Raw genomic sequence first — 20,518 nt, 5'->3', positions numbered from 1 at the left:
TGGTTCTTCAGTGGCCCGTCACAAGTGCCTGTAGTGGCTGCATGAGTCTGTGTTCTCCTCAAATGTCTCCTTGGAAGAGTGGGTACTACACCCCAAGTTCTCTTACTTATGATTTTAGCTTTTTTCTTTTTTTTCCGAAGTACTTTCCAACATACACAACAGAAAAGTGAACATATAGTAAACCTTTGCACCCATCACTAGTTTCAACAATCAACAAAGACTACGTCTCCTGTGTCACCGACCTCCCCCCATAATTTTTTTCTTGGAATATTTTAAAGCAAATTTCATCCCTCCTATCATTTCAACTATAAACATTCCAGTGCGTATAACAGAAAAAAACATTAAAGAACATAACCACAATTTTTTTATTACACCCCAAAATGAAGTATTCTTCATTAATGTAATCTAACACCCAGTCCATATTTGTTTTCTCCCCAGTGATCTCAACAACGTCTTTTTACTACTGATTTGATTGAATCAGGATTCCCCAAAAGTTCACATTACATTTGATTATAAGGTCTCCTAGACATTTTCACACCAATCTGCTGTTCTGTTTTCAGTGGAAATGCTAGAAAAATGAGGAAGTTCTTACTTCCTGAAAATCTCCCAGCCTACTTCCTGAAACCATTCCAAGTAAACAAATATTATCATCTCCTTTTTTGGGTGTTTTTTAAATGACAAAAAAGAATTCACCCCAAAAAAAGGATTCAGCAGCTTTGAGATAAGTGGGTTCCTCAAACAGCTTTCAAACCCCAACAGTCATCCCAGTGAAGGAGAAAGGCAGGCTATACTTCAGTGCTGCTGTTGGAGGGACTTTTTTCTTTGCAGAAAGACTTTTTTATGCCCTCCCACCTGCTTTTCGAAATCCACTAACCACAAAATTTACTCCATCCACTTTTTTCTCTCTCCCTTCCACACTCCCTCTCTCTTTTTAGCAGCAACATACAAGCCGGCCATATTAGAGAGATGGAAATAAAGCTTCCTTAATGTTGTATGTGTCTTTGAAGTACATCTGTGCATTTATTTTTTTAGCATCTAACCATTCCTCCCTCGTAGCCCTCGGCCCCTCAAATCACCCTCTCTCCTATCCCACCCGACTAACATCTCAGTCTGAAAATGCACAGAAATGCCTGGCTACCTCGCCCTGCCTTCAGTCTCACGGGGCTCAGTCTCTTTTTCTCTTTAGGTAAGTTAGACTGCACATCTGCATGCTCCTGAGGGGTCCAGAAGTGCAGCTGAAACAGAAGGAGGATGGGGGCCGGGGGCAGGAAAGAGGACATTGCTTGTGCTTCCCTTGGTGTCCTTGGGGAGAGAGGTGCTGGGACTGGGGGACGGCATAATGCAGTCCGGGGGACCGCATAATGCTGGGGTGAGCTGGTCCCAGAAATGCTGGGTCAGGGGATCTGAGTGTTCCCCGGAGGTGTCAAGAGAAGTGATTTTTCTGTGGATTTCCCTGAAATGGACCTGTGTGGGGGTGGGGGCAGAGGGTAGGTTGATCTGCAGAGCCTCTTCATGGATTTTTGCTTTCAGCTGCAGATGATCTGGGACTTAATGTCTGTGAATCTTCAGAATCTGGCGGATTTAGGGTATTGAAGAGTATTCGGTGGTGGAGTAGGGGGCAGAAAGTTGAGTCTGGGTCTGGCTTCCTGGAAATCTGTACCACTGATTTGTTGCTGTGTGTAGGGGCGTAGGTGGGAAGCAGGCTTGAGGAATGATCTCGAAATTGGGATGAGAACTGCTGAAGCAGGCACTGATGAAGAAGCTCTCTGGCTTGGGCCAGATGGAGTGGAGGAGGGGTCAGGTGAAGGGATCAGGAGAAAAAAAAAAGCAACTCATGGACTGAGGGTGGTTGTGGCCCTTTAGATCTTGTCTCCAAACTGCCCAGCACTGCCCTCAGCACCCCGCTTGCAGACTGTCAAGAGATCCAAATGCTAATTTCATACCTGGCTTCTCATGGACTTCCTAGTGGGTGGGTGGGTGAGGGAGTTACTTGCAAACCTGCTGTCTAGGTAGTTTCACTCTTGCTCTTACACTTACTCACTGAGGGCATAGCAATTGAGGATCCAGTCCAAGGGCTGTCAGTGGGAATATTCCCTATCACAAAGTCTCTCTCACTCCCTCTCTTTAACCCTCTTTCTCTCTCCTTCTCTGGCAAGCTGTGCTGGCTATTGGTGGCGCTAGAGTTAAAGAACCTGCCTGCCAATGCAGGAGACACAAGAGACGCAAATTCACTCCCTGGGCGGGGAAGATCCCCTGGAGGAGGGCATGGCAACCCACTCCAGTATTCTTGCCTGAAGAATCCCATGGACAGAGGAAGCTGGCAGGCTACAGTCCATGGGGTCACAAAGAGTTGGACATGACTGAAGTGAGTTAGCATACATGCTGGCTATTGGGCCGGAGTGCTAAACAGAGACAGCACAGGGCCCCTGGCAGCCTGCAAGGCAAATGAGCTTTGCTGGATTATTGGATGTATTAACAGTGTTACAGAAGCTAAGGTGGTAGAAAGAGCATGAGCCTTGGATTCCATCTGGGTTTAAAGCCACCTTTGTCATTTACTTCATATTATTGCCAAGTTACTCACCTCTTTCCTGGGTGAACTGAAGAATATCTACTGCCTGGGTGTTTTTGAGTCTGGCACACAGCAGATGCTCAATGATAGTTAACATTTATGAATGCTTTTCACATGCCCATGCACTGGGTATCTTGTTTAGTCCTGAGGCAGTCGGTAATCATGTGGGGTAGACATGCTGTGATTCTCATGTTGCTGCTGCTGCTGCTGCTGAGTTGCTTCAGTCGTGTCTGAGTCTGTGCAACCCCATAGATGGCAGCCCACCAGGCTCCCCCGTCCCTGGGATTCTCCAGGCAAGAACACTGGAGTGGGTTGCCATTTCTTTCTCCAATGCATGAAAGTGAAAAGTGAAAGTGAAGTCGCTCAGTCGTGCCTGACTCTGCGACCTCGTGGACTGCAGCCTGCCCCGCTCCTCCATCCACAGGATTTTCCAGGCAAGAGTACTGGAGTGGGGTGCCATTGCCTTCTCCGTGATTCTTATGTTACAGATAGGGAAACAGGCACAGATAAGTAACTTGCCCAATACGGTCACAGGAATAGTTTAAAGGGAGTTGAGATTTGGACCCTTGGTTGTCTGACTTCAGCCCATTCTTAACCACTGAACTTTACTGCCCCCCAATGTTTGAGAAATGGTACTGCTATGCTAAAAATGGGCTTCTGGGTTAGCTCAGCTGGTAAAGAATCAGCCTGGAACGCACTACACCCTGGTTTGATCCCTGGGTCAGGAAGATCCCATGGAGAACAGATAGGCTATCCACTCCAGTATTCTCGGGCTACCCTGGTGGCTCAGATGGTAAAGAATCCGCCTGCAATGCGGGAGACCTGAGTTCTATCTGTGGGTTGGGAATATCCCCTAGAGGAGGAAATGGCAACCTACTCCAATATTCTTGCCTGGAAAATCCAATGGACAGAGAAGCCTGGTGGGCTACAGTCCATGGGGTTGCAAAGAGTCAGACACAACTGAGCGACTAAGCACAGCACATGCTAACCATAATTTGGATTAAAGAATCTTAAATATGGGCAAAAAGAGGGGAGCTGCGTGAGTGACCAGTGTATAAGGAGATGGGGAACAGGACATGCGGTCTCTTCCAGGAGTTAGAGAGAGCTTCCTGTGGGAAGGAGAGCCTTCCCTAAGTGAAGAAAGGGAAAGTGTTTGGGGGACCAGAACCAGGATGTGGCTCAGGGGAAGATGGAGTCTGGGGTGAAGAAGTCAGGGTGTGGAGGCTGTGATGTGGTGGTGGGAGGAAACTAAAGCTTCTGCAAACCTGGATGTGGGGAGGATGCAACAAGAGTGAGGACCTTGAACTTGAACTTGGTTGGTGCTGTGATGAGGCATCCTCTGGCACTCCAAGGCCAAGGAGTCAGGTGGATAAGGAAACTTTGATGGCTGTGGCAGCAACGGTCCCCGAGATGGAGGAATGCCACAAGTGATAAGGGTGGGGCTATGACAGGGGCTGGGTTTGTGAGGATGACTATAGAGCTGATAAAGGGGCAGGGGACAGCTGGTCAACCTGCTGTACACACGGCAGAGGGACTAAGACTAGTTCTCAGTTAGAAGCAGTCCAATTGATTGATCTTTCCTAGAGTTTTTCTCAAGACCCTTGGCTCCGTAGTCACCGGACTGGTCACCAAAGTCTGGATTATGTTGTTCTTTAGTCACTAAATCGTGTCTGACTCTTTTGTGGACACTGTAGCCTGCCAGTCTCCTCTGTCCATGAGATTTTCCCAGGCAAGAATACTGGAGTGGGGTGCCATTTCCTTCTCCAGTGGATGTTCCCAACCCAGGGATCAAACCTGTGCTTGACAGGTGGATTCTTCACCACTGAGCCACCTGGGAAGCCCCTGGGTCATATTAGGTGAGGCCTAGAAAGTGGAGTCTGGTCCTCACTCAAGCCCACTGTACATGAACACATGGGGGAAAAGGCCTTCCCTTCTCTTCCCTTCCCCCTGTCTCCGGGTCTGGAAGACTTTTATTGAGGGTCCATTGTGTGTCATTCACTGTTCTAAGTCCAGGGATGCCAAGATGGATAAGAATCAGCTCCCCAGAGTCTCCTGAGGGATTTGGCAACATAAATAACAATGCCACATCACACGTGCTATAAAGCCACAGCAATGGTGATAGTAACAGCAGCTAACCTTTGGTGAGGCTGACCATGTACCAGGCACTGCCATGAGCTTTATGCTTTGGTATTTAATCCTCACAACAGCCCTAGGAGGTGGGGCCTATTGTTGTCTCCCGTTTTACAGATGAGGAAGCTGAGGTGTTTGGAGGTGAACCATCTTGCCTGAGATCAGAGCAGGGTACGAGAGCACTGGTCTTGGCCACGATACTGCTCTGCCTCCGGGTCTGGAAGGCTGGGGAGAAGGTTCAGGCACTGGGGAAGTGATGCCTTGTTAGCTGGGGTCTGCAGGATAAGCAGGAGGGCTCAGGTGCAGCAGGGTGAATGAGCGTCCCAATCTGGAGCAAAAACTTGTGCAAAGGCATGGAGGAGTGGAAGAAGGCGGTGTTTTCAGAAAAGTAAGAACTCTGGAGAAGGGAATGGCAACCCACTCCAATATTCTGAGCCCAGGAGGCTACAGTCCATGGGGTCGCAAGAATTGGACGTAACTTAGCACCTAAACCACCACAAGAACCCTGGAGTCACTGGAGTGGAGGAAGTGTGGAGGGTTGGGAGCTGGAAACGAGGTTGGGATGCTGGTTGGCCCCAGATGGTAAAGGGCTTGGAAGCCCAGGAGCCTGGCCAAGGTCCTGAAAGTACCAGGGAGCCCGCGGTGGTTGGTGGTGAGGGGTGATGAGGACAAGGCTCTCATGGCTGATGGGAGTGGCCCGGCCTGGGAGGGGAGCCCTGAGGTGACGGGTCTAAATGGTGAGGCAGCCCAGAAGATGCACTGCATGTCACAGCCACCTGCAAGTCAGGGGCGGCAGGAGGCCATGTGCTCCAGAAGGGTGGGAGGTAACTTCTCTGCTTAGACAAGCCTTTTTTTTTTTTTAACCAAGGAAAAAAGTAATCTACCTCATAGACTGGAAGGAGGCATGAGGAGAATTAACTTCTAGTCTCTGTAGGAAAGTGTTGGACAGGTAATGAGCAAATGTTCATTTTCTCTGCAAGATGGGCCACTGTATGACATGGGGCCCACGGTGCCCAGATGCGCCTAGGAGAAAATGAGGGGGCCTGGGCCCTGGTAATGTTTTTGAACTAAGCTCAAAAGCCACATCCTGACTGTACCCCTGTTGATCATATCCTTTCTGTGAGCTGGAATTCAGGAGACCCAGGCTCCAGACCTGGTACCAAATGGGACAACCAGGAAGACCATGGGCTCCCCTTGTATGGTGCACGTGTGCTAAGTCGCTTCTGTCATGTCAGACTCTTTGTGGTCCTATAGCCCACCAGGCTCCTCTGTCCATGGGATTCTCCAGGCAAGAATACTGGAATGGGTTGCCATGCCCTCCGCCAGGGGTCTTCCCAACCCAAGGATTGAACCCACTTCTCTTACGTCTCCTGCATTGGCAGGCAGGTTCTTTACCACTAGTACCACCTGGGAAGCCCCCTCTTGTATGGAAGTTCATTTTAAATAAGACCATTCCCCTCTGTCCAGCCTGGGGGCTGACAGTTATGGCGCAGGACCTGCCTTGCAGACAGCAGGAGGCTTGGTCTCTGGGACCCCTTGGAACAAAACCCACACCCTCACGCAGTCTCCACCCCTCGACCCTCTCTGTCTGGAGCCTGGCAGCCTGGGTTCCAATCTAGCTTTGTCACTTACTAGCTGTGAACTTGGGCTATTCATTTAACTTCTTTGTGCTCCATTTCTTCACCTGGAAAGTGGGGGTGGTCATAGGGTGATATCTGTAGGGTGCTTAAACAGAGCCTGGCACATGGTAAGGGCCTTGTTGTTATTATGAAGTCCTTTTGTGGCCTTAGCTGTGGATTCTGCTACTTTCCTGAAGCAGCAGAGTTCATCAGGAGCCCAGAAGTTTGCTCAGAGCTCTGCCTGTGTTGCATGATGACTTACTCATCTTTAAGGACTGCCTGGATTGGTGAAAGGACGTCAAGAATTTGCCCTGAGCCGGGATCCTGGGAGGCCTCAGGTGGAAGTAGGCGCTGGAGAGGGAGTCAGGGACCATGACTCTGGCCCCGGCTTGTCCCTATCCGCTGTGTGTCTTTCTCAGGCCTCCCTTTCCTTGTTGGTAAGATGATGGAGCTGGATCTGTTGATACAATTCCTGAGTTTCCCTCTCTGAAGTTGGGAATTGACGGTTGACCTCTCTGACCGCTAGAGGGCACACGTGTCCGCCTGATGCCTCCTACTGGACGTGCGGTAGGGATGCAGGAGGGACCCGCATTGCATCTCTATGTCTGCCTCTCTTCGGCGGGCCAGAAAAGGCCCCTCGCTCCCCAGGGTCCCGACCTCCCCGAAAGGTGCTAGCTTCTTCAAGATGGAGGGGTTTCCTGGTAGGGTTCAAGTTCTGTGTGTGGAGTGATGTCGTGGGTTGGGGCAGGACAGAGGCAGGGATGGGTCACCTAGATTCACCCCACCTACTTCCTAACGTCCTTGGAGGCTCCTTTTGTTCAGGAGCTCTGGGAAAGGGCAGACCCTTCCCAGGGAAGGTGCTAGAGAAGCAAGGTGTTCCCGGGATATGAGGTAAGCTCAGGACAAGGCCCTGCCAGGCTCCTTCCCTGCAGATTCCCCTGCCTCTGCAGAGCGGGGGTGGAGATGGCATTTTCCGCACACCTCCTCCTAGCCTGGCGCTATGCTCGGTGCTTTCATAACGGCTGTGAGTGAGGAGGTAAGAACTGGGCTTTGTTCTTCTGGGCCGGTGCTCAGCCTCTCCAGTTCATATTCCCCTGACGTGCATGTCAGCACACCTAGCAGCCTGTCCTTGCAGGCAGGGCCGCCTGTCTGCCCCCTCTGTCTATGGTTAGATCCTGACCTCCGGGGCCAGTATTTCTGAGCATCCCCTGTTCTTAAGTGGTGCCTGCTGGGCCCTGGCCACTCATCCCGAGGGATGAGCTGAGCGGAAGGACTTTGCTATCCCTGCTTCCAGGCTGCAGTGCCTGGGGTGGGGCCTCCGCAGCTTGGCACAAAAAACAGCTTCTGCAGAAGGAGCGCCATGTGCCAGATCCCAGGCAGTTCCAAGGGGTATCCTGAGGGGCCAGGCTCCAAGGTGCCCCTGCCAGGAGAGTGCCCCGGAAGCCCTTCCTTCTATGGGACAGAGCTTAAGGAGAATTTAGGCTACCTTTTGCTTATTTTTTATGTTTGGGGGGCCCATGCTGTGCAGCTTGTGGGATCTTAAGTTCCCCAACCAGGGGTTGAACCCCAGCCACCGCAGTGAAGTGTGGGTCCTGAGCACTGGACTGCCAGGGAATTCCTCTACCCTTTGGTTTATATCTTTTTTGGGGTGTTAGTTCTAAAAGGTCTTGTAGGTCTTCATAGAACCGTTCAACTTCAGCCTCTTCAGCATTACTGGTGGGGGCATAGACTTGGATTACTGTGATATTGAATGGTTTTCCTTGGAAATGAACAGAGATCATTCTGTCGTTTTTGAGATTGCATCCAAGTACTGCATTTCGGACTCTTGTTGACCATGATGGCTACTCCATTTCTTCTAAGGGATTCCTGCCTGCAGTAGTAGATATAATGGTCATCTGAGTTAAATTCTCCCATTCCAGTCCATTTTAGTTCGCTGATTCCTAGAATGTCGACATTCACATTTGCCATCTCCTGTTTGACCACTTCCAATTTGCCTTGATTCATGGACCTGACATTCCAGGTTCCTATGCAATATTGCTCTTTACAGCATTGATCTTGCTTCTATCACCAGTCACATCCACAACTGGGTATTGTTTTTGCTTTGGCTCCATCCCTTCATTCTTTTTTTAAAAAATATAAATTTATTTATTTTAATTGGAGGTTAATTACTTTACAATAGTGTATTGATTTTGCCATACATCAACATGAATCTACCACGGGTATACATGTGTTCCCCATCCTGAACCCCCCTTCTTCCTCCCTCCCCGAACCATCCCTCTGGGTCGTCCCAGTGCACCAGCCCCAAGCATCCAGTATCATGCATCAAACCTGGACTGGTAATTTGTTTCATATATGATGTTATACATGTTTCGATGCCATTCTCCCAAATCATCCCACCCTCGCCCTCTCCCACAGAGTCCAAAAGACTGTTCTATACATCTGTGTCTCTTGCTGTCTCGCATACAGGGTTATCGTTACCATCTTTCTAAATTCTATATATATGCATTAGTATACTGTATTGGTGTTTTTCTTTCTGGCTTACTTCACTCTGTATAATCGGCTCCAGTTTCATCCATCTCATCAGAACTGATTCAAATGTATTCCTTTTAATGGCTGAGTAATACTCCATTGTGTATATGTACCACAGCTTTTGTATCCATTCATCTGCTGATGGACATCTAGGTTGTTTCCATGTCTATTATAAACAGTGCTGCAATGAACATTGGGGTACACGTGTCTCTTTCAATTCTGGTTTCCTTGGTATGTATGCCCAGCAGTGGGATTGCTGGGTCATAAGGCAGTTCTATTTCCAGTTTTTTAAAGAATCTTCACACTGTTCTCCATGGTGGCTGTACTAGTTTGCATTCCCACCAACAGTGTAAGAGGGTTCCCTTTTCTCCACACCCTCTCCAGCATTTATTGCTTGTAGACTTTTGGATTGCAGCCATTCTGACTGGCATGAAATGGTACCTCACTGTGGTTTTGACTTGCATTTCTCTGATAATGAGTGATGTTGAGCATCATCCCTTCATTCTTTCTGGAGTTATTTCTCCACTGATCTCCAGTAGCATATTGGGCACCTACTGACCTGGCGAGTTCCTCTTTCAGTATCCTATCATTTTGCCTTTTCATACTGTTCATGGGGTTCTCAAGGCAAGAATACTGAAGTGGTTTGCCATTCCCTTCTCCAGTGGACCACATTCTGTCAGACCTCTCCACCATGACCCGTCCATCTTGGGTGGCCCCACATGGCTTACTTTCATTGAATTAGACAAGACTGTGGTCCCTGTGATCAGATTGGCTAGTTTTCTGTGATTATGGTTTCAGTGTGTCTGCCCTCTGATGCCCTGTGGCAACAACTACCATCTTACTTGGGTTTTTCTTACCTTTGACAAGGGGTATCTCCTCATGGTCGCCCCTCCTGACCTTGAACGTGGAGTAGCTCCTCTCAGCCCTCCTGGGCCTGCATAGCCACTGCTCCTTAGACGTGAGGTAGCTCATCTCGGCCGCAGCCCCTGACCTCAGACGCGGGGTAGCTTCTCTTGGCCGCTCCTGTGCCATCTCAGCCTGATGCTCTCAGTCACTGCCTCTGACTCTGGGCAAGGGGTAGCTCCTCTTGGCCATGCTTCTGTGTGGTCCTAACGGAAGCAGAAGATATTAAGAAGAGGTGGCAAGAATACACAGAAGAACTATACAAAAAAGAGCTTCACGTCCAAGATAATCACGATGGTCTGATCACTCACCTAGAGCCAGACATCCTGGAATGTGAAGTCAAGTGGGCCTTAGAAAGCATCACTACGAACAAAGCTAGTGGAGGTGATGGCATTCCAGCTGAGCTATTTCAAATCCTGAAAGATGATGCTGTGAAAGTGCTGCACTCAATATGCCAGCAAATTTGGAAAACTCAGCAGTGGCCACAGGACTGGAAAAGGTCAGTTTTCATTCCAATCACAAAGAAAGGCAGTGCCAAAGAATACTCAAACTACCGCACAATTGCACTCATCTCACATGCTAGTAAAGTCATGCTCAAAATTCTCCAAGCCAGGCTTCAGCAATATGTGAACCATGAACTTCCAGATGTTCAAGCTGGTTTTAGAAAAGGCAGAGGAACCAGAGATCAAATTGCCAACATCCACTGGATCATGGAAAAAGCAAGAGAGTTCCAGAAAAATATCTATTCTGCTTTATTGACTATGCCAAAGCCTTTGACTGTGTGGATCACAATAAACTGTGGAAAATCCTGAAAGAGATGGGAATACCAGACCACCTGACCTGCCTCTTGAGAAACCTATATGCAGGTCAGGAAGCAACAGTTAGAGCTGGACATGGACCAACAGACTGGTTCCAAATAGGAAAAGGAGTATGTCAAGGCTGTATATTGTCACCGTGCTTATTTAACTTCTATGCCGAGTACATCATGAGAAACGCTGGGCTGGAAGAAGCAGCAGCTGGAATCAAGATTGCCGGGAGAAATATCAATAACCTCAGCTATGCAGATGACACCACCCTTATGGCAGAAAGTGAAGAGGAACTAAAAAGCCTCTTGATGAAAGTGAAAGAGGAGAGTGAAAAAGTTGGCTTAAAGCTCAACATCCAGAAAACAAAGATCATGGCATCTGGTCCCATCACTCCATGGGAAATAGATGGGGAAACAGTGGAAACAGTGTCAGACTTTATTTTGGGGGGCTCCCAAATCACTGCAGATGGTGACTGCAGCCATGAAATTAAAAGACGCTTACTCCTTGGAAGAAAAGTTATGACCAACCTAGATAGCATATTCAAAAGCAGAGACATTACTTTGCAGACGAAGGTCCACCTAGTCAAAGCTATGGTTTTTCCAGTGGTCATGTATGGATGTGAGAGTTGGACTTTGAAGAAAGCTGAGTGCCGAAGAATTGATGCTATTGAACTGTGGTGTTGGAGAAGACTCTTGAGATCCAACCAGTCCATTCCGAAGGAGATCAGCCCTGGGATTTCTTTGGAGGGAATGATGCTAAGGCTGAAACTCCAGTACTTTGGCCACCTCATGCGAAGAGTTGACTCATTGGAAAAGACTCTGATGCTGGGAGGGATTGGGGGCAGGAGGAGAAGGGGACAACAGAGGATGAGATGGCTGCATGGCATCACTACTCGATGGACGTGGGTCTGAGTGAACTCCGGGAGATGGTGATGGACAGGGAGGCCTGGCGTGCTGCTATTCATGGGGTCGCAAAGAGTTGGACATGACTGAGCGACTGAACTGAACTTGGTTTATATGTTTTGTCTTACTTAATTGTTATAATCCCAGCAGGTAGGTATCATCGGTGCATTTTACACAGGAGGTGCCTGAGCCTCAGAAGGTGGAAGAACCTGCCCACATTCTCCCAGCTGACAGAAGGCAGAGCTAGGATTGAACTGTGTCTAATGGGAACTCCGTGCCTCCTAGCTGCTGCCTGGGCACCCTCTAGTGGCTTCCTATCTCAGAAGAATGGCAGCCTGGTCCCTGCCTAAGTCTGGGGCCTCAGCTGTTTCCAACTGCCCCTTTGATCACCTCCTGGGTTGTGCCCCAGACTCGTGATGCTCATTCCAACCACTGGAACTTTCCTCTGGATGTTCTGCTGCCCCAGATTCCTTCAAAATTTGAAAACTTCTCACTCCCTCACTTTAGTGGGGCCCACCTACGGGCACCCCTTGGGGAAGCCTTCCCTGACTTTTGATGTCAAACAGCACCCTGCACCTTATATTATTTACAGCCCTTGCTGTGTATCACTAAAGTTACATTATTATCTTTCCCCTGTTAACATCTGCCCCCCTCCCTAGAATACAAACTCAGTTACAGCATCTCTGCCTGTATCACAGCAATAACCCTGGGGCCTAGACTGAGTGTCTGGAGGGGTGGGGTGGGCAGAGAAGGTGATTTAGAAATGTTTGGTAAATATTTGGTAAATGGGTGAATGAATGATTGATACTTAGTATTACTATTTCTCTTCTGTGTGGTTGTTTAGTCACTGAGTCCTGTCTGACTCTGTGTGACCCCATGGACTGCAGCATGCCAGGCTTCCCTGTCCTTCACTATCTCTCAGAGTTTGCTCAAAGTCATGTCCATTGAATTGATGATGTCAGCCAACTATCTCATCCTGTCACCTTCTTCTCCTCCTGCCCTCAATCTTTCCCAACTTCAGGGTCTTTTACAATGAGTCAGCTCTTTGTACCACGTGGCCAAAGGATTGAAGCTTCAGCTTCAGCATCAGTCCTTTCAATGAATATTCAGGGTTGATTTCCTTTAGGATTGACTGGTTTGCTCTGCTTGCTGTCCAAGGAACTGTCAAGAATCTTCTCCAGCACCACAGTTCAAAAACATCAGTTCTTTGGCACTTAGCTTTCTTTATGGTCCAATTCTCACATCTCTACATGAGTATGGAAAAACCATAGCTTTGACTATATGGACCTTTGTGAGTAAAGTGATGTCTCTGCTTTTTAATATGCTGTCTAGGTTTGTCATAGCTTTTCTTCCAAGGAGCAAGCTTTTTTTAATTTCATGGCTGCAATCACTGTCCACAGTAATTTTGGAACCCAAGAAAATATAATCTGCCACTGTTTTCATTTTTTCCCCCCATATTGTTTCCATGAAGTGATGGGACCATATGCCATGATCTGAGTTTTCTGAATGTTGAGTTTTAAGCCAGCTTTTTCACTCTCCTCTTTCATCTTCATCAAGAGGCTCTTTAGTTCCTTTTCACTTTCTGCCATAAGTGTGGTTTGTTAATATTTCTCCCGGCAATCTTGATTCCAGCTGTGATTCATCCAGCCTGGCATTTCGAAGTCCAGGCCTGATGTCTCCAAAAGGGACTCCTGTCCTTGTAGACCCATCAGTTGATCCCTTTGAACTGTGCTTGTTCTTATGGGGTATTGCTTCCCTCCTGTTGTTCATCTGCCAGGACCCTGGGGAAGAGGAGGGAGCTGGGCTGGGCTGAGTGCCCAGGCTTTCCTCTGCCCTGGGGTATGAGGGTCGAGGCCTCTGCATCTGTCTTCCAGGCTGCCTGCCCCTGGAGACCCCGCAGTTGCAGCTGGAAGGGCATGGGCTCTGCTGAGACGGTTGGAAGCGGTGGAAGGAAGGGGAAAGCTAGGCCAGCACAGCGCAGGCCTTGTCCAAGGTCTTCAGCCTCCAGGCGGCATAACAGTCATCAGGCGGAGGGAGGGCTTGAGGCCATCTGTCTGTCCCTGGCTTGACAGATGCTTGATTTCTCTACACTCCAGCCTTGTTTTTTCCCCCACTTCTCTCCAAGGGCCACATCAGGCACCCCTTATGAGTTCTGCCCCCCTCTCCACTCCCCTCTGACAAATTGCAGCCACAAGGGACTCAGCCAGCTGCCTGAGCTCTGCTCCACTCCCCACCAGGCGCACCTGTCCCCTCCCCGGCAGCGTCAGCCAGAATCCTCATTGAGTGTGACTTTGTCCACAGTGCCACCAGGGAGGAGCATGGAAGTCACAGTACCTAACACCCTCAACGTCCTCAATGGCTCTGATGCCCGCCTGCCCTGCACCTTCAACTCCTGCTACACCGTGAACCACAAACAGTTCTCCCTGAACTGGACTTACCAGGAGTGTAACAACTGCTCCGAGGAGATGGTGAGCCCTGGGATGGTGGCAGGGGATTGGGGGAGGAGGCAGGAGGCCCACAGCATGAAGCCCCTCTTTCCCACCACCTGTCCCTGCCTTGGACGAGGACTGCGGCATACCCTGGTGGGCTGTCTGCTCCCCAGGGCATCAGCAGAGGTGTGTTGTCACACCTGGGTGGCCCTGGGAGGGCAGCAGAGATCTGGAGGTGACTGCCTCCCTTCCAGGTAAAGGAGGGGGGAGGGAGGAGGGGGTTCCTGCTGTCCTTGCAGCTCCTCGCTCATCCAACCCCGTCACTCCCACTCAGTTCCTCCAGTTCCGCATGAAGATCATTAACCTGAAGCTGGAGCGGTTCCGAGACCGCGTGGAGTTCTCGGGGAACCCCAGCAAGTATGACGTGTCAGTCACCCTGAAGAAAGTGCAGCTGGAGGACGAGGGCACCTACAACTGCTACATCATGAACCCACCTGACCGCCACCGCGGCCACGGCAAGATCTATCTGCAGGTCCTCATGGAAGGTGAGAGGCTGCGGGGGGGCCCTGCCCATTCCCAGCCTGCTACTCTCCAGCAGGGCTAGTGGGCGCCTTGGGAGAAGCTGTGCCCTGTGGAGGGGTGGGAGCCACAGCGTGTGCTGGGTGGAAGGCATCTGTTTCACTCCTTCCAGTCCTTGAGGACTGTGTCTCTGAGAGTCCTGATGATGCTATGCATCATGATCGTGACCTTAAGAATCTTGAGAACAGCTTTCATTTATTGGACACTTACTATGTCTCAGTTGTAGGTACAGGTAAACTCTGTATATGCATTATCTCATTTCATCTTCATACAACCCTTTCTCATCCCCATTTTACAGATGAGAAAACCAAGGCTATGTAAGGTACCTAAGGTCACACAATAAATAGTACAGTGACTTCCCTGGTGGTCCAGTGGTTAAGACTCTGCATCCAGAGGGCTTAGGTTCAGTCCCTGGTCAGGAAACTAGATCACACATGCTATAACTAAGACTTGGCATGCTGCCTCTAAAGATCCCACATGCCACAACCAAGGATCCTACATGTAGCAATTGAGATTCGGTGCAAATAAATAATTAATTAAAAAAGAGAACTTAAAAAAATAGTGCAATCAGACATTGCTATATTTAAAATGGATCACCAGTGAGGATCTACTGTAGAGCCTATGGAACTCTGTTCCATGTTATGTGGTAGCCTGGAAGGGAGGGGAGTTTCAGGGAGAACAGATACATGTACATGTGTGGCTGAGTCCCTTCGATGTTCACTTGAAACTGTACAACACTGTTTATTGGCTATGCCCCAATATAGAATAAAAATTTATAAAACAAATTGGCAAATTTGTTGGCGTTGCCAAAATGTTAATAATTGGTGAAACTGTGAAGAGTATATGGGAGTGCGGCAGCTTTTCTGTATTTTACTTTTTAAAAATTAAAAAATTTTAAGAGAAGTTTTTAAGAAAAGAAATGTTACTTAAGAAGTGTGGAAGAAAAAAAAAAGGAAAAACAGTACAACTGGGACTCAGATTGGGTCCATTGGGCTCAAAGCCCATCCTCCTGAATACAGTATTGGACCACCCACTCCTGGCGATTTCAGGTGCCCTGGGATTACGGGGTGGGCGGGGCGCTGAGAGGCTGGGTTGGTTTTTGGCCATGGCTAGCTTTCCCGCAAGAGAGTGAAGGCAGGACCACCCCGCGCGCGCTGCAGGGAGCAGAGGCCAGCGGGCGGGGCTCCCTTTTCCAGCCTTAGCGCTCAGCGGGTCTGTCTCCTCTCCTTCTCCAGAGCCCCCCGAGCGGGATTCCACGGTGGCCGTGATCGTGGGCGCCTCCGTCGGAGGCTTTCTGGCTGTGGTCATCTTGGTGCTGATGGTGGTGAAGTGCGTGAGGAGGAAAAAAGAGCAGAAACTGAGCACGGATGACCTGAAGACTGAGGAGGAGGGCAAGACCGACGGAGAGGGCAACGCGGACGACGGCGCCAAGTAACGGCGGCGGCCCTGCGGCCCCGCCCCGTGCGCTGCCCCTCCCACCCCCGCCCCGCCCCGCCCCGCCCCGCCCCGCCTGCCCTCTCTCGGTGTGCTTCTCTCGAGCCAGGACCCCAGGGCCCGCCTGGGGCCTCCTCCTGAGCCCCTCCCTTCCTGTCCCCTGCACCAAGAGTGACCCACCTCTCTTTGATTTGAGAAACCTGCTGGGGTCTGGGATGTGTGGGCCCTGGGTGGGGCTGGGGGGGAGGGAGAAGCGGGGTGAAAACTGCCAGCCCCTGAGAGGAGGCAGGAGGCCTGGGGAGGGGCGCAGAGAGAGGAGGGGGCCAGCTGTCCAGCCTGCCCAGGGCGTGGGCTGATCTGGTGGTGGCTCCAGAGGGGAACTGAAGGTGGGACAGGCCTCTGGGGCTGCCCCTCCAAGTGGGGGCGGGGCGCATGGCCCGGCTCCCAGCCCGGGGCGGCCTCGTCATGGGGGTGGTCTCGTCATGGGGGTGGTGACGCCTTCCTGTAACTTGGGGGCTTGTTGAAGGGGACACCTGTGCGTTTCCTGGGTGTGGAAGGAAGGGGAGCCGGGGCTGGAGGCAGCCAGAGACAAGCCTTGACCCCGGGATCTCTACTCCTCGCCCTTCCCCACCTCGTCTGCTTCCACAGATGCCCCTGGGTCTCCACTGGCTGCCAAGCCTTTGGGACTTCTGGCGGGAAAAGTACCAAAGGGCTGCTGAGCGAGGCCGTGCGGCAGGGGTGGGGTCTGTCTGGCTGGTGGTCTGTTTTCACCACAGTTACCCACCAACAGGAGATAACTTCAAAGTCAGAGGAGAGAGAGACAAGGGGCTGGGGCCTCTGTTGTAGAATGGAGTTCATGGTCAACTGCCTTCTCGCCCGGGTGGTGGCTCTCACTGGGCCAGGAGCCGCCCGCCTCAGGTGGGGAGATGAGGGAGGGGGGCACATTGGAAGAGCTGTGCACAGAGTGGAGGCTTCACTGGGACTCCTGCTCAAACTTTCCCGTGCTCAGCAGGGTTTCACCCGGCTTTCGGTGGGGAGGGAAGCCTCTGAGACCGTGTGGCCACGTCACATCTGGAGCCATGTTACACCCTCTCCCGCCTGGACGACTCTGTCTGTGGAGAGCAGAGTAGCATTTGTGGGGAGCCAACTTTCACTGCCATTTTATTCATACAGAGAGGGAATTGCTTAAACCTCAGGAGAGGGAGAGAGACAGAGAGAAACTGCCTTGGAAGGCCCTCGGAGATCAACTAGCCTAGTCACCCATACTACAGACCTGGAGACTGAGGGTCACATTCACAGAAACCAAGGGGCCTGCTTCTCCTTGGGTTTCTTCTTTTCCAGTTTGAATCAACAGAGCTACAGTTTGTGGAAGAGATGTGGAGAGGGAGTCAGGCTCCTCCAGCCCCACTTACCTCTTGGGAGTCCAGCCCTCGGGCTGTGACTAAGGCTGGGATGGGGTGATGGCAGTGGCAGGGCAGAGCTGCCGGAATGCCCAACCCTGCCCCAAGCAGACCCTTTGCAGAGCTTCCCAATCTTTCTCGAAGCTGCCCAGGCTGAGGGAGTCAGTGCCCAGAACCCGAGAACGGGAGTCTGGGGAAATGGGGTGGAGACAGGACTCCAACAGCCTCTGGGACCATTCTCTGCCTCTGCCCAGCAAAGGGGAGAGAGCAATCGCGTATGGACGATTCACTTTAATTCACTTCAACTCACCATCCATTTACTGAGCATCTCCTATGTGCCAGGCACTGGGCCAGGTGCTGGGGATGTACACAAAACCGTAACGGAGCTGGGAACTGCTAGGTCAGCACTATGGGGAACCAAGGTGATTTTTTTTTTTTTTTGGTGCATCTAATTCCACCTCTGCAGCTACTGCTTCCAGGGCTGGGGTAGGAGAAGAAGGAAGAGATTCCAGAATCTGGGCCCTGGGAAGGGAAGAAAGGAAGGAAAAAGGGAAGATACAGTAGGGAAGAGGATGAGAGGCCAGGCAGAGTGCGCACAGAGTTGGGGATGGGCCACAGCCTGAGAGCTCCTGAGTGGGATGAGTCCAGCTCATCTGAAAATTCTAAGTCATCAGTACCTAACTGCCAATCAACACACTGCCAATGGGGGTGGGCTAAGCCCCCAGGACACCTGGGGTGGGTGGACATTGCTCATCCTTGAAGCCAACCAGCTGAGACGAGAGAGGTGGGTGGTGGGCACCTTGATCTCCAGCCGAGATCAAGGGTGGTTGTAACAACACATCTGCCCCTTGCAGATTTCGCTTTTTTGCCAACTTCTTAAGTGCTCTCTTCTTCCAGGATGAGGAAGGATCTGTGCAGATGCTGGGAACTCTTCTTCTTCATAACATTCAGGGGAATTATTTGCAAGATTCCCTAAGTTTATTCTAAGAAATTCTACTCTCTATAAAGGAAGCCCGAGACTTTTGGGTTCCTTCCTTTTTCTGCCCTGACTTGGAGGGTCCTAGGGAGAGTAATGCCTGTCCAAGGGGCCTCAGACGCCCGAGCCGATGGGGAGGGGCCAGAAACCACCTTTGTCCCAGGTGCCCATCTTCATATGCTCTTTCTTCCTAAGCCTCTTAAGAGTCTCTTCCAGAGGCCTCATGGAGCTACCTCCCCTAAGGTGATGAGGTTGGGAACAAAATGGGGCTTCTGCGAGCAGAGGTGGGAGACCGGTGAGATGTCCCTTCGGCACCCTGCTTTCTAGTGTGGACCTCCTCCTGCACCGTAGGGCTCAAGCCCTGCTTCCGGCTGCACATTCCCATCACTGCACTCTGCTGGTTTTCTCAACTGCTCCTGCCTCTCCTGCTCTCTTGGAACCCTCTATCTGTCTCTTTCTCCTAATTAAGTGTCCTGTAAAGAGAGGTGGGCTGGCCAACCCATGGAATTTAGCTTATGAAGAACAAAGCACACTTTTTCAGGACTGAAATGCCTTGAGGTGCCTTGGAACTGGCTTTGGAAATAGCTATCTGCCCCCTGGCTCTGGGCTAATTACAGTTTATTCTCGATTTATAAAAAGGAGAAGCTGGATCCGTATTTCTCCTTGTGACTCTCCTTGGTGAGGCCGGGCTGGTAAGTATTTGCAAGGTCAGGTTAAGCAGATGGACAAATGAAAGTGCTGGCTAGGTCCAAAAAAGATAGTCCCAGGCCATAGGAATGGCTTAATGCAATTGGAACGGGTGATGAATCAAGAGATTTTTCTTCCTATCTGCGTCTTAAGGATAGACAGCCTGTGTCTTTTGCTGTGCCTCTTGCTGATGTTGTCCTTTATTGAAGCTTGCCGATGCGTTTGTACATAGTCTATATATAGGTAGAGATATATTATATATACAAATATAGGACATCTCACTACATCCACCCCCAAAGTTACACTGGGTTGGGGGGAAACAATCATTTCTCAATATTTTGAGTTGATTCATCAAAGGCAAATTATGGAATGTTCTCATGGCTGTTTGTGCACTTGGAGGGGAAAACACAGCTACTCATGCATTTTCTAGGACTGATGTGCTATGTGGTGATGGAAGAGGTGGTGGGGAGAGAAACTCAGGTGGTCCTCTGTGACCCAACCGCTGTGAGGCATCTGCTTTTGGGAGCAGACTGAGTTTCTTCCACAGCGTGTCTCCTTGCTTGGATGTATTGGCTGCAATAAACTGACGGTCTCCCCTGAACCTCCCTCGACTGTGACTTTTTTCAGGGGGTGGGGCAAGTTGAAGCAGTGCCAGGACCGTCACAGGGGCCCCGTCACTCCTTTCCTGGTGATGTCACTGACACTGCCAGGTCGCCATCAAGGATGAGGTCGTCCCGCTCCCCTCTTGTTGTCAGATGTCTCTTTTTCCCCTCGTGGCCTTCCCAGAATCCTGGGCGACTCCATCCACCTGGCAAGCACCCTGGGGACAGGGTGGCTAAACACCCACTTCTTGGAGGGCTCTTGGTTATTTCTGGATGACAACACTGCAAGCCCCCAAGGCTGGCTGTCATGCTGGTGCTGTCTGCTCTTTCCGAGGGTGGATGGGCCATCCTTCCTGCTCCCTGTTGCTAAGCTGTGTCTGACTAGGCAGACATCTCTTTCATCCGCTTCAGGCTCAAGGGAAATAGATGACATCTGGTGCCGAGTCTGCCCTCATGCAACTTCATGGATGAGGGTGGCTGCAGGGAGGAATCAGGTTGCTCGTGTCCCATCTGCGAACCGGTGTATCCTAGGGATGTGTTGATGAGTCAGCCCTCAATTTAGGACCAAAAGCAACCACCTGGCCCCGGGGTTCTGGTTCTCCTAGGCACATGCAGTCTTTTTCTCTCTTGCCTCCTGTTCTTATGTTTCTCTTTGCATTTTTCTCTCTCTTACGCACAGACACACACAGGTACACACACACCCTTGCCTAGGAAGCTCACCCAATAAGAAAATCCTCAACTTTCTGAATGTCAAGGGAATGCTGAAGTGGTTGGTTCCTGTTTTTTCCTTGGTTTCTTTCTCATTTCTGCCTGCTCCGCGGTAATCCAGAGACCTTCACCAGCGGTGAGTGGTTAGATGCATCTTAGAATATTCCAGGACAAGCCTAACACTCATAGTCCTAATGCTGGCAGCTGCTCCCCAAGAAAGAAGCCAGATAGAAGGTGGCAGCCTT

The 20,518-nt window shown here is 50.5% G+C and overlaps 1 protein-coding gene across 2 annotated transcripts; it reads left to right on the top strand.

The window, feature by feature from the left end:
• Positions 1-783: 783 nt before the first annotated feature.
• Positions 784-19,564, top strand: SCN2B (sodium voltage-gated channel beta subunit 2). 2 transcript variants are annotated; one of them, XM_069555317.1, is made up of 4 exons: positions 784-1,186; positions 13,760-13,926; positions 14,222-14,432; positions 15,702-19,564. In XM_069555317.1, the coding sequence occupies exons 1-4, from the start codon at positions 1,117-1,119 to the stop codon at positions 15,899-15,901; spliced, it is 648 nt and encodes a 215-aa protein (XP_069411418.1). In that variant the 5' UTR covers positions 784-1,116; the 3' UTR covers positions 15,902-19,564. The 2 variants fall into 2 exon arrangements, with proteins under 2 accessions (XP_069411418.1, XP_069411419.1); XM_069555318.1 differs by having other exon boundaries at positions 920-991.
• The last annotated feature ends 954 nt before the right edge of the window (positions 19,565-20,518 follow it).

This window comes from Ovis canadensis, chromosome 15, assembly GCF_042477335.2.
Source record: "Ovis canadensis isolate MfBH-ARS-UI-01 breed Bighorn chromosome 15, ARS-UI_OviCan_v2, whole genome shotgun sequence".
In the NCBI taxonomy this organism is placed as follows: domain Eukaryota; kingdom Metazoa; phylum Chordata; class Mammalia; order Artiodactyla; family Bovidae; genus Ovis; species Ovis canadensis.
The sequence above is the reverse complement of the archived record's forward strand: the minus strand, read 5'-3'. Positions and strand labels throughout refer to the sequence as shown.